The following is a 15,812-nucleotide window of genomic DNA, read 5'->3' as shown; positions in this document are numbered from 1 at the left end:
GAGAAAATAAAATAATATAACTATCGAGTTGGGATATGGAGAAGTGAAAAGAATCGGAACGGACGCTGTACAGGAGGACCAGTGTTTTTCTTAGTGACAGTGCCAACCACATGACCGTCCCTCCCTTGGCCTCTTTCATGGCGCTCCATCCTCAGTTCTCAGATGTGGTCATTGTCTCTGTGTTGCACAATAATTGGAAGTGATGGGTGCTAAATGAAAAGGCCAGGGGATGAAAAACACGGTGGAAGCAGCTTGGATGTCTGAGTAGTTAGTCCTGTCCTCCCTTCATTATGTTTTCATGTGCTGTTTAGGAGACACAATAAACTCCACAAAGTCATAACACGGTGGTTGCTGTGGACCTACTGGCACCCCCGGGATTTTATACTTCTGTATGCAACTATGCATGCTTCTGGAAGTATGCTTATGTGCACTTTTGTAAACGTTGTAATTGATTTGATGAATTCACTTCAGCCATGCTAAGAAATTCAAACATATTGCAATTGCTTCATGCCAATGAATGTTTTTGTTTTCTATGCTTATTAAAGATGGGCCTTTGTGATGAAGAAACACCTCAGCACCCACCTGCTTGGAAAACATGGAATTGGCCAACGTAAAGAAAGGTAACGTTTGCAGTTTATTTATACTTCTTTACCATGAGCAAAGTTTGAAGAATGACATTTTAAATCCACGTAGATACACAACATCTCCCCCACGTCAATATAGCAAGTCAAATAAAACGTTCAATGCCCTGATGTTTGTCTCTTTGGTCACCACCTGACTTTCTCTATTTCTCTACTCTTTCTGTCCAACATTATCTGGTTCTTTTCAGAAATGTTTTCGTGCCCCCCTGTTTTATGGTAATGGTAATGGTTTTATTTCATTTGAACATGCATCAGATTACAATTGAGTGCATCACATAATCAGTTCACAGTTCCACATGTCCAAAAGGAGTAGGAAGAAGCAAAGCTTATTAAATCCTACCCCTCCATCTGGTACTTTTACAATCAGTAACTGTTACATTTGTTCACTTCCTGCTTTCCATAATACAGTTTAAGGTGTTTTTTTTTTTTTTAAATAATGTACCTTGTACCCAAGTATGAGGTGATATGAGCATCCAATGCCATAATGGGTACCATAGTAAGTGTCAATATAGTGATATATATAGCACATCATGACTGGTTCAAGACTCTTCATCCTTGTATTTAGCAAACATCAACTGCTTGTATTGAAATAATGAGTTAGTTTTAAATACTATTGAGAAAGTGATGATATATATTTAAATATCTGTACTGTACAGACTGAACCTGAAACTAAAGCAGCGGAATGCAACAAAATGCAGAAGCGTGACGCACACAAGTGTTTATTATAAGAGTTAAAGCCAACTCCTAGCCACCTGACAATCCAAAAGTAGATGCTAAACATCCTTTCATCTGTCAATCAAGGCCCAAGAATAGAAACAGACGTCCTTTTTCATTCCAAATCGATGCAAATGACAGGCTTAAGAAATGGCAAGGTAGGTACCTGATCTGTCTCTCCGTTTCTCAGATATTAGTGACCAAATGTCAATGGTTTTTATGGTCCAACTAGAACACATCTGGATTGGATGACCATATACATTTTAATCTCTGTATATTTCCTGAGGCTTTACTTTTGGTATATAACATGGCCCAATACATTATTTTGCTATTCCAATTAATGTACAGTATAATGTAGTTTCGCAAGGGAGATTTGATCACATTCTCACATTTAAAATAAAATGAATACTAGGAAACTCCAAAGCGTGTCTGTATGAATATGTTTATGCAGATAAGTATCCATATATACTGCATCCCACGGCTTTCCATAATAAATCCTACTGACTTACATTGTAAATAATGAAGCCAAAGCCATACAACTTGCATACAATTTATTTTAGTTTCAAATAGTCTTTCCTAGCTTGCAAGTTTACATTTTTTACCCAAAGTTAGCAAACTAAACAAGACACGCTGTGTACATCATCGAAACAAACAGTCTTGGAATCATCAGTTTTAACTTTGCCCCTACTTATCTACTTCTGGTACCAGATCTTTAGTCCTCTTTACACCCCTCAAGCACACACCGACGTGCATCCGTTGTGGGTGGAGATCGATCACCAGGTTGAGTGTCTTTAAACCTGTAGAACACAGTGTCATCTTTTCACTGACAATTCTGCAGACAGGCTTTATCTCTTCATTAATTAACCATCATATAACCAAGAGGGTGCAGCTTAATTACGACGAGGGCATTGAGTCGGTTAGGCGATTTTGAATGAAACAAATGTGGGTAAAGTGTAAGAATGCTATGTAAGAAAATAGAGGGTGGAGGATAAAATGAGGAAAAGAAAAAGAAGATATGGGACTCTTACAAAGACCATGATTTTTTTTGTTTTGTTTTGAAAGAGACCGACAAAAATACTGAAAAAAAACATTAAGTATGGGTTGTAAATGAATTTGGGCAATGTAGGATCTCAAGTCATTATAACAAAGTTTCCTATGATTTAATTATTTATTCCATAGTCTTGATTTCTTTCTGTATTTTAGCTCTCTCTCATAAGGTTAACCAACAATGCGAATTATCAACTGGCCCTGTATTTGAAAAGGGGTAATCTTACAAAATCGCCATTGGATCAATATGAACCCCCCCCCCCCCCAATATAAATGTAGGCATGCAGTATGTGACAGGACTGTCTTGTTGATTGATAACTCCACTGCTTTTGAAACCCCAGACCCGGAGACTAGGACACTAGCCGGGGGGGAGGAGTGTCTGTTTGTGTGTGCGGGGTGGTGTCTGAACTAGCAACTGGGGACCGGTGAGGGAGTGGGTTTAGAGGCGATGAGGGTTGTTGTGGGGGGGGGGGAGCCAACAGTATACATATGCTGGCTGGCAGGCGGTGGAAAGATGGATTGCAGTGGGACAGTGTCAAAGAAGCAGTTTCATCACCATGTCTATGGCCCTGTTCACCCGATATTTTTAGAACGCTGGGGAGATCCGTTCAAATAAAGAGCAGCTGCGGTACAAAATGAGGACAATACCTGACTCTAGTACTCTTTTTGTCAGATACAAAAGGGGATTTAGGGTACCTGAGCTGCTTAGACGTTCACAGATTGGAATGAAGAACAGCCTATAGTGTCCATACATTAGTCCACTATTTGCCATTAAAGCAATGAAGAGCCAGTCTCCTGTCATGGTCCAGCAGACCAAGAGAATTAGATGCAACAATTCAAAAGAAGTCTACTGAGTTAAAACAGGCATGTTTAGCATGGAAGTACAGGCACTACTTTGTCATTGGTGTAAAAACCAAGAAAATATGTGTGAAGTGTACATTGTGTCCCAGTGTTTGTCCGCATTTGTTGTAATTCTAATTTCATGGAACAAACCAGTAAAATAAATCCCAATCCCTGGTAACAAAATACATTTATAAAGTAGTATTCCTCTACTAAATACATTACTTTTGGGGAAAGTAACTAGTAAGTATAACTAATATAGTTACTGTATAACTATAATAATAATATACAGTGGCACCTTGGTTAAGGTCAGAAGTCCAGAAGATCTGACTCAAACCAAAACAAACTCTAATCAAAGCAAATTTTCCCATACAAAGTAATGCAAATCCAGACACCTCAAAATAACACAAACCACATTTTCCAGATAATAATTATAGTTTAACATGCAGAAAATTATGCAAAAACTATAAATGACAAATTAATAGACAACTCAACATTTAACATCACATTTACTTAAGCAAAACAAAATCTACAAAACCATAAATTAACAAAATAACACAAAATAAAGACATTATTCTGCTGCACTCGTAGTTTTCAAAAAATGTAGAAATAAATATATTAAAATTTATATATATGTATACACAGAAGAAGAAAAACAAACACTGGCGGCCATGACGTGTGCTGGTGATGATGCCTTATGTGAAGTGACGTGTGCCATGTTTGACTGCGAATGCCGTGAATATGCTACAGAAAGTTGGCATGCTTATATTTTGTTGTTGGAAGCAGTAATGAGTGTTCTGGATGTAAAATGAGACAACCATGTCACCCTGGATACGCCACTGAGTGTTACACGTTACATGTGATGCTGTGTATGCACGCATGTACTGTATGTGTGTAGCAAAATCTTTGGTTGTTAACCGAAAAAATGCGCTAACCGGGGCATACCTTAACCAAGGTACCACTCAACAGTAGAACTTTTTTTTAAAGTGACGTACCCTACACTGGTCACATGCGTACTACCATCCCCTGTTTAAGAGAATAGAACCCGAATGGGAGGTCGGGTGGGATGTTTGACTAGATGAGAGTGCCAGAGAGGAAAAGAGGGCTGAACTGTTAGAAAGTGACACAACTAGGTCTTCATTTCTGTCACACCACCACCCCTCACTGGAGGCACCGAGCTGATGAAGCTTTCTTGTCCTTTTGTCTGGATAAACTGTATGCCTGGACTGTTTGAGATTTATCCTCACGGGGAGCATTCAGTGCATCCGCGGTTGTTGACCTGCGACTCCATGTAATTCATTCAGAAATGATTTAAATACTGGATGTTATTGGATTATTATTGCTCTTCCTTTTACCACATGTTCTTGTTGCATATGAAATTGATTTCATATTTGCATCAGGCTGACATAGTGGGTTGAAAAAAACATTCATTCATGTTTCATTCATTCATTTTCTACTGCTTTTCCTCACGAGGGTCGCGGGGGGGGGGGTTGGAGCCTATCCCAGCTGTCTTCAGGCGAGAGGCGGGGTACACCCCAGACTGTTCGCCAGCCAATCACAGGGCACATATAGACAAACAACCATTCACACTCACATTCATACCTATGGATAATTTGGAGTTGACAATTAATCTAGCATGTTTTTGGAATGTGGGAGGAAACCGGAAAACCCACGCATGCACGGGGAGAACATGCAAACTCCACACAAAGATGGTCGAGGGTGGAACTGAACCCTGGTCTCCTAGCTGTGAGGTCTGTGCGCTAACCACTCGACCGCCGTGCCGCCCATTCATGTTTCATTTATGCTAATTAAATATGTTTAATAAATTGACTAAACTCTTGGAAATAATATATTTTTTATTTTATTCAACAAGTGTCGCCTCTTTGAAAAGTCTTTTGGGCAAAGTCAACTTTATATTTTGTCCAGCCTTAATAGACCTTCATGATCGCGGTGTGTGTGTGTGCATGCATTCATGTGTTGGAGCACCAAAGTCATCACTTGAAAAACAAGGGAGTGGCTGGAGTGAGAGTAACTGACAGCAGTGACCTTGACTCAATTACTTGTAATTAGTTATTTTAAAACAGGCGGCCAAAAGACAACCGACCTGTCGCACATACTTGTTTTTCTAGGTAATTGTTAAAATGCCTGCCATTTTCACGCTTGTTATAATAAACTACTTGAACTAATACACTCATCATTCTTAAACAAGAGTGCTGACATCTCAGAAGAAAGATATGTTTGTTCAAGTTGAAAAAAGGTACAAAAGGTACAATATGAGCATCTGGTAAGAATGATTTCCATGTTTTGTTGATATCTAATTGCTAAAGCATGGTTTGGCTGGCATTTGATGGAGTCATAGTGTAGTTGCCATGAAGGAAAGAAAATGCCCATTAAGTTGGAAGCCAACAATTGTCCCAAGCGTATTAATTGAGATCGCATGGGACCGAGAAGATGAGTCCAACCCATGATTGTTTTATTCGTCGGTTTGTGTCGATACTTCTTCATACTGGCCCATAGAGTGCATATGCAGTTTGGCTGACAATACCAATAAACATTTTTGCCTGTGGTCAAGTGGTTGTGCCAGGGGCGCCGTTTGGCTAAGCAGGCATCTGGCTCTGCAACGACAAACTGGGCTTGCAGCCGCATCCCAGCATGTCGCACAGTACAGCCATATTGACTGTGCAGCCTGTATAGGGACACGGGGCGGAAGAGCCCTGCCTGGAGTCAGCATGGCGGCAATATGGACCACACAGAGCAAGCCGGGGTCAAGTCACACACACAAAAAATGCATAAAAACCGTAAGTGTGTGCAGAACTTCCATTTGTGCTGGCTAAGGAATTGTGTTAACTGTGCCGTGGAGCGATAAGAGTTGATAAAACAGCTTCTAATTCATTATAATAAAGCCCTTTCCTTAATTATTGATAATGAATCTGCTCTTTCATCTTTCTCTTTCTTCCTTCCCTTATCTGCTTGTGTCAGCACTTTGTCTCTCTGTCTTGATGTTGGGTGGTAAGGCCTAGTTTGTAGCCACCCAAGGGCAGCAGTCAGTAACGTCCCATGCTGCTGGTACTGTAAGCAAGAGATTAGTGCAGAGAAACGGAGAGCAAGAAAATGTTAACTTCAAAGTAACTCACTGTGGGATATTTAGTTTGTTTAAAGTTACTTCTTGTTTGTATCAGCCGAGTGTAGGGGAAAAAAATAACAAACTTAAGTTTCTATGCTGACCATACAGAACATACAGCAGGAATGACTAATTGGTGTACAGCATTAGTAAACGTACTCCGATGGAATTCATACAGATCCAATTTGAAGTTTTCCGCGGCTGGCCTGCCGTGGCCCTGACCGGGACTCAACAACCCCAACACACCTTTTGTATTGTTGGCTACTTGTCTGAATAAGAGCCCATGGACAGCGACTGTTTACCCTACTCAATATTTCATGGAGAATGAGCACTCGCAGAATGAAGGATTGCATTAATATTGCTGTTAAAATTAAGCGATAATTACAATTTGTTAGTTTAAAAGCCATCACAGTCTATAAAAGTTTGATTACTAGAAAATTAGATGCATTAAGTTTTTATGGGTTGGCCTGTGCCATCACTTGGGAACGATTTTTATGCACTTGTCATGGGCATATGGTGCGGAATTGTGCAAGATATGTGTGTTTTTGTGGGTACGGTGTGTGAGGGAAGTATACTGCTGACACACTGTAATACTTAAATTTCCACCCCTGTGGTTAAACTCATCATTAGTTAAATAAAGTACGGTAGTAGCAGCGTATTGGAAGAGTAAAAGCATTTGGAAAAATGTGTACAAAATTAGGCCGTGACTTGAGTTAGCGATGTCAGAGGTTATTGTACATATGGCGTCATTGGGCTACAGTTTGATGACTGTATGTTGCAGGGTCCTATTACTGACAATAGTATTAGTTAGCACTAAGCAACTCTAAGCCACTTTTCCTGTCACAGAGACATGACCTTCACTTGTGGAATAACACTACAGCAGTAGTTTATCTTCCGGAAACAGTCTCTACCTCATCTTGGCGTCTAATGCAAGCTCCAATAGACAGTTTAGCTTTTGAAGTTTTGTTTTTTTTTCTTGCCAAGAGTGATGTCATCCCTCGCTGTAATCCAAGTGGCATTACTCAGACAGACGGGAAAAGAGACCACGGTTCACCTTCATGTTCATATCGCATCCTGTGGTACAAACCCAGACAGTTATCCTGTCCAGTGGTGCTATGGCGAGACTAACTGGTGACAGTGGTCAGTCATTTTGCACTGGGCAAAAACTGGCCCGTTACCAGCCTTTTTTTTTTTTTTTTTCTTTTTCGACTCAATTGAAACATCAGATTGTCACGGCAGAAAATGGATGTTGCCAGGCATCACTAATGAACCATTTAATTAATGAATTAGCAGAGCAGCGATTAAATTAATACAAACTGGATAGGCAAGTGGCAGTCGTGGATATATCCTGGAGAAAATGATTAACTCACACATATAACAGGTAGCGATTAACACGTAACTATTTAGTTTGAAGACTTCCTGAACTACCTTCTTGCAGCTAAATATAGAGAATCTGAATTCAGGCTGCACGGTGGGCGAGTGGTTAGCACACAGACCTCATAACTAGGAGACCCGAGTTCTCTGTGTGGAGTTTCCATGTTCTCCACGTGCATGCGTGGGTTTTCTCCGGTTTCCTCCCACATTCCAAAAACATGCTAGGTTAATTGGCGACTCCAAATTGTCCAAAGGTATGAATGTGAGTGTGAATGGTTGTTTGTCTATATGTGCCCTGTGATTGGCTGGCCACCAGTCTAGGGTGTACCCCGCCTCTCGACCGAAGACAGCTGGGATAGGCTCCAGCAACCCCCACAATTGTCGTGAGGAAAAAGTGGTAGAAAATGAATGGATGAATTAATTAATTTCAGGCTGCACGGTGGTCGAGTGGTTAGCGCACAGACCTCATAGCTAGGAGACCCGAGTTTTCTGCTTGGAGTTTGCATGTTCTCTTCGTGTATGCGTGGGTTTTCTCCGGGTACTCCGGTTTCCTCCCACATTCCAAAAACATGCTAGGTTTAATTATCGACTCCAAATTGTCCATAGGTATGAATGTGAGTGTGAATGGTTGTTTGTCTATATGTGCCCTGTGATTGGCTGGCCATCAGTCCAGGGTGTACCCCACCTCTTGCCCGAAGACAGCTGGGAGACATCATGGTGCCCATGGAGTTCATGGTCTAGATATTTTATTTGGTAGAATTATCAATGCATCGTCTAGCTGTAGGATGCCCCCACCACGCTTGAATCAAGGCATAATGGTGAGAGGGTGGCGATGGTGTTTTGGGGCTCCCTTGATTATGTGACATCCTCCGGAAGAATGCCGGAGTTGCTTCCTCCGTTACTTATCCAGGGAAAAAAGAGGTCTTTTCACTATTGAGTCTGTCACCCTCAATTTGGGCTAACGGTAAGCATGCACTACGCCTCCTGGATATTCTGCCCCACCTGCTTTCACCCCACTCCCACTCACCTTCCACATGCGCCCAAGCCTTCCCAGACTCCCCTCCCCCGTGGCGGAATGCTGTGGTGACAGTTTGATTAGATCATCAATCGTCGCTGTTAACAGCGGTTTTCCTGAGCACCTGGACGCCAGGTCACAGCTGGCTCTGAGCTACCGCTGTCCCTCTGACCCGGAGACACGTGTTTGTGTGTGTTTTGTGTGATATGACAAAGTAGTTCAGCGGTTTTCCAATATACTGTCTACATATGTATAGATCCGTGTGCAAAAACACAATTCCACAAACATTTATTTGTATCTATAAATAACCCTAGTGTGTACTCACACGAGGCCAAAGGTGCCGTGCTGAACCATAATTCCTTGTCCCTCTACAGGCCCCCGCCGGCCTCCACTTGCACCGAGCTTTCATACTGCAGCCCGTTTGCTTTTCCCATCACTTATTTACTGCTGAATAACTGCAATTATACTACGTTGTGGATTTTTTTTTTCTTATTTGCAGTAGTTCTGAATCTCTGTTTTCAGACACACCAGTTTTTTCATGATCCTTGGCCAAAATGTTGCTTGATTCACGTACACTAATTTAGTTTCCGGACAACATTGTACGTAACTAACTGATGTGACTTGCTACAAGTGGTTGGTTAGTTCTTTAGCTCTATGTTAATTATTGTTATATTTAATGAATGAATACATGTAAATATTACATATATTATACATTACATTTATATAAACTAGACAATGATACAATTAACCAGAAAGTTAAACAGAGACTTTGACATTTTAACCCATAACAAAATTAATTAAAGAATACGAGCATCAATTATGGATTCTGAAAAATTTGAAAAACAGGTCATGCAGCTCTGTGCAAACTAGCAAAAGTTTCAATGTAGACATTCATTATACAGATGGTTGTAAAACTGTGTCTGTGCATGTATTAAATTATTGGAAAAAAATGTACTGATGATGCAAAGCAAATTCTATGAATTTCTCCAATCTCAAATATGGAAGTAAACGTGCTAAACTACTACATTGACTGAAGTCACATTGAGACAAAACTACATTTGTGCCCAAATTAGCAAAACAATGAGGGACGATGGTCTCCAAGTGTCTCCGATCCAGACAGCTCTGCAGCTGCTATTCTACTATCCCCCAACCCGGTGACCAAGATTAATGAAACCTCTGCCATTTATAATTAGCATGGCCACAGTCATCAATTATGTCTGCCCCACCCCAAATACAAATATTGTTATATTTGTGGGAAAAATCTTGATTTATTTCATTGGTCTCCCCGATGGAGTGAGATGAATGGCTCCCATCACGGTCATTTGCAGAGAGGTGGAGAAGAAAATGGCTGTTGTAGAGGAGTCAGGGGATTAAAAAGTTCTCTAGAACCTCTAAGAAGTTATGTCACACACTGTAGAGGACGTGAAGAGGGTCTGACAGCAAAAAAACTTACAGGTAAGATGCATTCTTTGTCAGGCTTGTATGACCTTGACTTCAACTGCAAAAGCTGTCCCACGAACCCGGTGCTGAACTGGTTCCTTATTTTGGGACAAAATAAAGTTGCAGAAAAGAAAGAACCGGTAAGACATTTATGCTTACTGGAGCCTATGACAGCTGACTAGGTTGCCAGTCAATCGCAAGATGCATACAAACAAACATTCTTATCTATTTGCACCAAGTCTCCAACTCGTCTAGCATGCATGTCTTTGGGATGGGGGAGGGAAAATTCCCACATACAAGGAGAACCTTGCAGAGAGGTCCTATAATAATATTCATTGTACACTTTTTTGAAAATTTACACATAGTTTGTCACAGTAATTACACAAATAAAAGTGTATTTTTTTTAACATGGCTCACTCCCATTCGTTCAAGGATTCCTGCTAGCTTGACATGCTATGATTTTGGAACAATATTTACACTTAAATTGACAGAACCTTCCCTGTCTCTCTTCAAACGCCATTGTACACTTATGACACAATCCAGGTTTAAGCCCTAAATATGCCTCACAGACTTATTAAACACATTTATACTCCACTGATTTTTTCATGGACAGACGATTCCGATACCGGTTCCGATTTTGATAACAAAAATGTGCGGAAATACACTGTAATTATTACTTGAGAACAGAAAGCCATTGTGTGATGGGTTTTTTTATGGCTGACATTGTAGTCCACAGTTTACAGTCCAACTTGGCAGGCTGGTTCGGGTTTCTGGCTGGATGTTCGACATCTCATCCTTCAATACAGTTTATGCACTCAGCAAAGACACTTAATCTATATAGACGTTGTGTTGAAATACGCATAAACAGGCATTAGTGCAATAATGTGTTTGCATATGTGTAATAGGTGTCCGGTGCCAGGATGGTTTTTTGTCACAACACAAAAATAAGGACATTAGAAAAAGGGCGAAAAAAGACTATTCATACAAAATTGAGCTTTTTTTTTTTAATATCTGAATGAGACGTGTCATAATTGCTTCATAACTTCAAGATACATTACAGTTATTCATTATTTCACTCAACCTGCCCAAACACACACACACACACACACAACCACACAATGTTTATACACTTACTGCTACAGCCAGTGTATGCCCACTGACTCCAGAGAAAATAGAGAGAAACATCTTGAATATTTTATGAAGCTTTGGGACCCCACCTCTGTCTTCCCCACCCAGGAATCTGACATTGCTGCAATGTCCAGTCCACACACACACACACACACACACACAGAAATAATGTTTTAAATGCAATCATTGTCAGACCCAAACAATGTCATTTATCAAGGGAGCATTTGGGGCCATATAATAAGTTTCACATTATTAATACAATTTTTCATCCTCTGTCACGTCTATCTGATTTATGGCACGCATGTGATCTAAGGTGATCATTGAATTACAATTCCAGTAATAAGAGGGAGAATGGACCTGGTCTTTTACTTGTGCCCACTGGAGCTTACACGGACCCACGGTGAACACACACACACAAACACACACTTAATCCCGCATAAGCAGACTATTGTTGCGATATACAGGAGTTGCATATAGAAGCTAGGCCTATGTAGCTTTGTACTGGTCATGCCGAAGAGCCAATTTGCAGTTACTATCTGTGACCTTAACTCATGTTACCTCGCGTCTGGAAGGGAAACAGCAGAAGAAAAAATACAATTTTACTATCCCCGCATTACATGGATTAGGGACAAAGCTCATTATTCTAAAATAATTTAAGGTCTTACATCGTAAAGATGAGTGGTCTGTTGGAGGCTCGGATGTGCACGTCGTTCCCGGCCCTAATGATTTACCGCTTCACGTTGTTTGACGTATACGCTGCAAATTTTATGAAGTGACTGTCATTCCGGTCACCGACCTCAGGTCTAATGAAAGTCCCCGTTCATACACTTCCTAATCCAGACCCATGGAACATCAGACCGCAGTAAGGTACTCACCGTGCAGATAATATGATTCAATAAACAAATGAACAAATCTGAAAACAAATTATTTTGTGCTGATTAGATAATAAAGACAGACTCCTCTCATAACAGTTTGAATAAGTATTTGGCCTATTAGCAGTCTTGCTTTTTCTTTATCAGATTATCTTGTTCATCGTACGTCATCCTGTTCTATTCTGAGCAAATTTAGGCACAATAGTAAGTGGATGACAGAAGATTCTGTTCCCGGTTAACGAGTGTAAACAGTAGATCAAATCAGTAACCCGCAAACTGTCCGCAATACACACTTCCGAATCTCCAATTCACCTCAGGATTTCCACAATTTCCAGCATATTTTCTTTGTATTTTTCTCAGATAATTAAGTTTATACCCCATTTTCATGCTCACATCTCCTCCCTTCCCCTTTTGTACACCTGAAAGCGAGCTTTTGCAGCATAAAAACATAAATATTTCTATTGCACAGCAGCGCTGGCAGGTGACCCTAATGAAATTCTAGGAGTGTAATTTGATTTACGAGGTGCTAATGCAGTCTGATATTAGAGAGAAAGAGCTCCGATATGTGCTGCCTTGCGCTGTATTTAAGGCCTATCAGGAGCCTGATAAAGAGCATCCCGTCCTCAGCTGCGAGGCTGAGTTATTGTCACAGATATTCACATTGATAATCATTTTTTTCCTGATGCAATTTATTGCCAGCAATATATAAATATGGAGATAATGGTTAATTTAGGTGGCCGTGCAGATTGCCAAACCTTAAATTAAAGAATCATCAGGAATCATTGAACGGTGATCTATTTCTACTCCTTTTAAAGCACCGTGTGAACGATGGCTGGAGGGCGCCTCGGAGAGGACGGAGGCGCATCAGATAAATCAATACAGTGTTTTGGTATCTTTGCATGTGAAAACAAAGCCTTTTAGTATACTGTGTTTTTTCTTGTACATTTGTGAGGAATAGAACCGGCTGCAAAACATGAATCTTTGTATGAGAAGCTGGAGATAAAGCGCGGTAGAGATTTAAGCCCGCGTGTTTCAAAGTGTGCTCGGGACTCTTGAGCTATGGCTAATAATAAAAACAGGCAATAACGGGGCCACCACTGAGGGAGGTGGCCTTTCACCTCGCTGCCCACCCCCTAATTCCCCTCTGCCTTCTTTACCACGCCATGTTCCTCATGGATTCTCTCTCCATCCCTGAAGTTATGGGCTGAATAACAGCACAACAATATTAAGATAACATTTCCTGATTGTTTGTCAGACAGGAGGCTTCTTCACCCTGCTTTCATCACATCTACCGTGTTCATTAAATTGACAATTTGTATTTGCCCTACAGCGGGATAAACAGGAGCTTATCTGATGGGCTCGGCCTTTTATTATTTATTTCATTATCTTCCCTTTTTTTTTTTCCTCGCTTCCCCTCCTTCTCTTGGGATGGAAGGCAAACATAAATCAGCTCCAGCATCTCTGCTGTGTGCCGTTGTTTATATTGCAGTCATATGCAGGAGTCCTCTCGCAGGAGCTTCATCTACAATACTCCTTGGACACATGTGGCCTCTTCACGGTGGCTTTTTTTTTATTTATTTACATATTGAGTTTTCCCTCGACACGCTGCCTGTGTACTTTAACATGCCCCTCTGTTAGGATAATTCTTGGACTTCACAGCAGATGATCTTTTTACAGCGGAGGCTTGTCTCCGGTGGAAGCTGCCGGAATAAGCTGGGGGCTTCTTTGGGAAATTCACACTATAGCGGGAAACTTTAATGCTTATGTCTTGTTGACTTATGTTGGAATTCTTTCCTGCCAGCGTAGCTCGGATTGTCTCACAAACATAGCATCTGTGTTTAGGGAAGATAAATGTAATTTGTTCCTTTTTTTTTTTTTTCTTTTCACCACAGCTTCCAATCAGGTTGCGTTTCCGCTGATCCCTATTAAAGGATGATCATCTCTTTAGACACGTGTTTAGATCCAAACACAGTCAGCTACCATTTAAAGCTTACTCAGTCTTTTTCCCAATAACTTGGAAAGCTTAAGGCCAAATGATTTAATCTTCATTCAGCTAATTTAGTCTGGATTTAAGCTGCAGGCTTGTCGAAGTGCAGAGTGATGGAGTCGGAAAACAGGACGAAAGGAAAAGGATGAAGAGGGGAAAACGGAAGGAAGAAGCAAGGGAACGGAGAGATGAAGATAGAGAGTGATGGTGGGAGAAAGAGAGAGAGAGAGAGAGAGAGCGAGCGAGAGAGAGACGAGGCAGGAGGGGGTTGAAGATGATGATCCATCCTGACCCTAGTGAATGCTGTCATGTTCCTCCCTCTAGGTAATCTCTCTCACTCACTCGCTATTTTGCATGTGAAAATGCTCTCCTGACAGTTGCATATCAGATAAATTCTCTCTCTTCCCCCCTCCCCACTTTCCCTTCGCCAAATAAACAACAGTCTTCACTTTGAAGTTGTCTGTTTGTGTCAGTTTGGCTTGAGGCGGGAGTCGGCCCCTATCGTATTTTTTCTTTGTGCTGCCATGAGAGAGAGCATTGAAGGATTATTTCCACTCACCAACTGGCCAACACCCTAAACCAGGGGTCTCAAACTCAATTTACCTGGGGGCCACTGGAGCTAGGGTCTGGGCAAGGCTGGGCTGCATCAGGCCTCCCCCCCCCAAAAAAATGCATTTATTAAAAACAGAAAAATATACAAACTTTTTCAGTGCTTTGGTTCCGATTTTCTACAATAAAAGCTCTGATAAAACATTCCACTGTTCTCAAATATCTTAATTTTTATTTTTCTGCACAAAATAAGATGAAAAAATAAATAAACAAATCAAGAATAAAGAAAATCAATCAATTAGTAATAAATAAATATAATAATAATAATAAAACGGCAAAACAAATTATTTTTTTCATATTAAAATGAACAAAGCATTATTAGAGCCCTGTAGACATGACAAAACACGACTATCACATTTATACTTTTTTTATTTACAACATATTGCGCAACTGCAGGGTCTTGAGACACATGCTAACTCGCAAACTAGAGAGCTAGCGACCTAAACGGTAGCCTTCAAGTTATTTCCTTTAAACTTAAATAGCCAAAAACTTACCACTTCCACACGGATAGGGAGGATAACTATTAAGATTTATTTAACCTTTAACATGAACATTATTGAAACGTAATAATTTTTTCTGGGTACATGATACCATACAGCATCCATATTAAACTTTCATATCAAGGCGGGGGCCTCAAACTAGTGTCCTGCGGGCCACATTTGGCCCACGGGCCGCGTGTTTGAGACCCCTGCCCCTGTCGAAAATAAAGTCCTAATCATAAATGATTGTGTGGTGACCGTTTGGAAGCAACCCAGGTTCAAGTTCTGGTGTCCACGGCAAAGACGCTGCTCACGGACTTCTTGATTTTCACCATGGAGGGCTTTTTACAGTCAAATCTGCTAAAATAAACAAATTTTCATTAACATAAATCAGCTTTTCACATTTCAAACCACATTTTAATTGCACACCTCCACACCTCACCACTCGGGGGCAGTAATGAGTTTGTGGTAAAGAACCAAGTCTTCTTTTCTTTTTTTTTCCACCCGCCAGTAACAAAGTTACCCCTCCTGTGAGATGTATATCA

The 15,812-nt window shown here is 40.7% G+C and overlaps 1 protein-coding gene across 1 annotated transcript in view; it reads left to right on the top strand.

Annotated features, from left to right (window-relative positions):
* znf407 (zinc finger protein 407) overlaps positions 1-15,812 on the top strand; it is a 138,943-nt gene that overhangs the window by 60,191 nt on the left and 62,940 nt on the right. Inside the window, exon 5 of the mRNA XM_058053005.2 lies at positions 546-620. Coding sequence (XP_057908988.2) covers positions 546-620 — 75 coding nt within the window. The remainder of the gene's footprint in view (positions 1-545; positions 621-15,812) is intronic.

This window comes from Doryrhamphus excisus, linkage group LG5 (assembly GCF_037039965.1).
Source record: "Doryrhamphus excisus strain RoL-2023G ecotype Guam linkage group LG5, RoL_Dexc_Guam_v1.1, whole genome shotgun sequence".
NCBI lineage: Eukaryota > Metazoa > Chordata > Actinopteri > Syngnathiformes > Syngnathidae > Doryrhamphus > Doryrhamphus excisus.
This window is presented reverse-complemented; position numbering and strand designations above follow the sequence as displayed.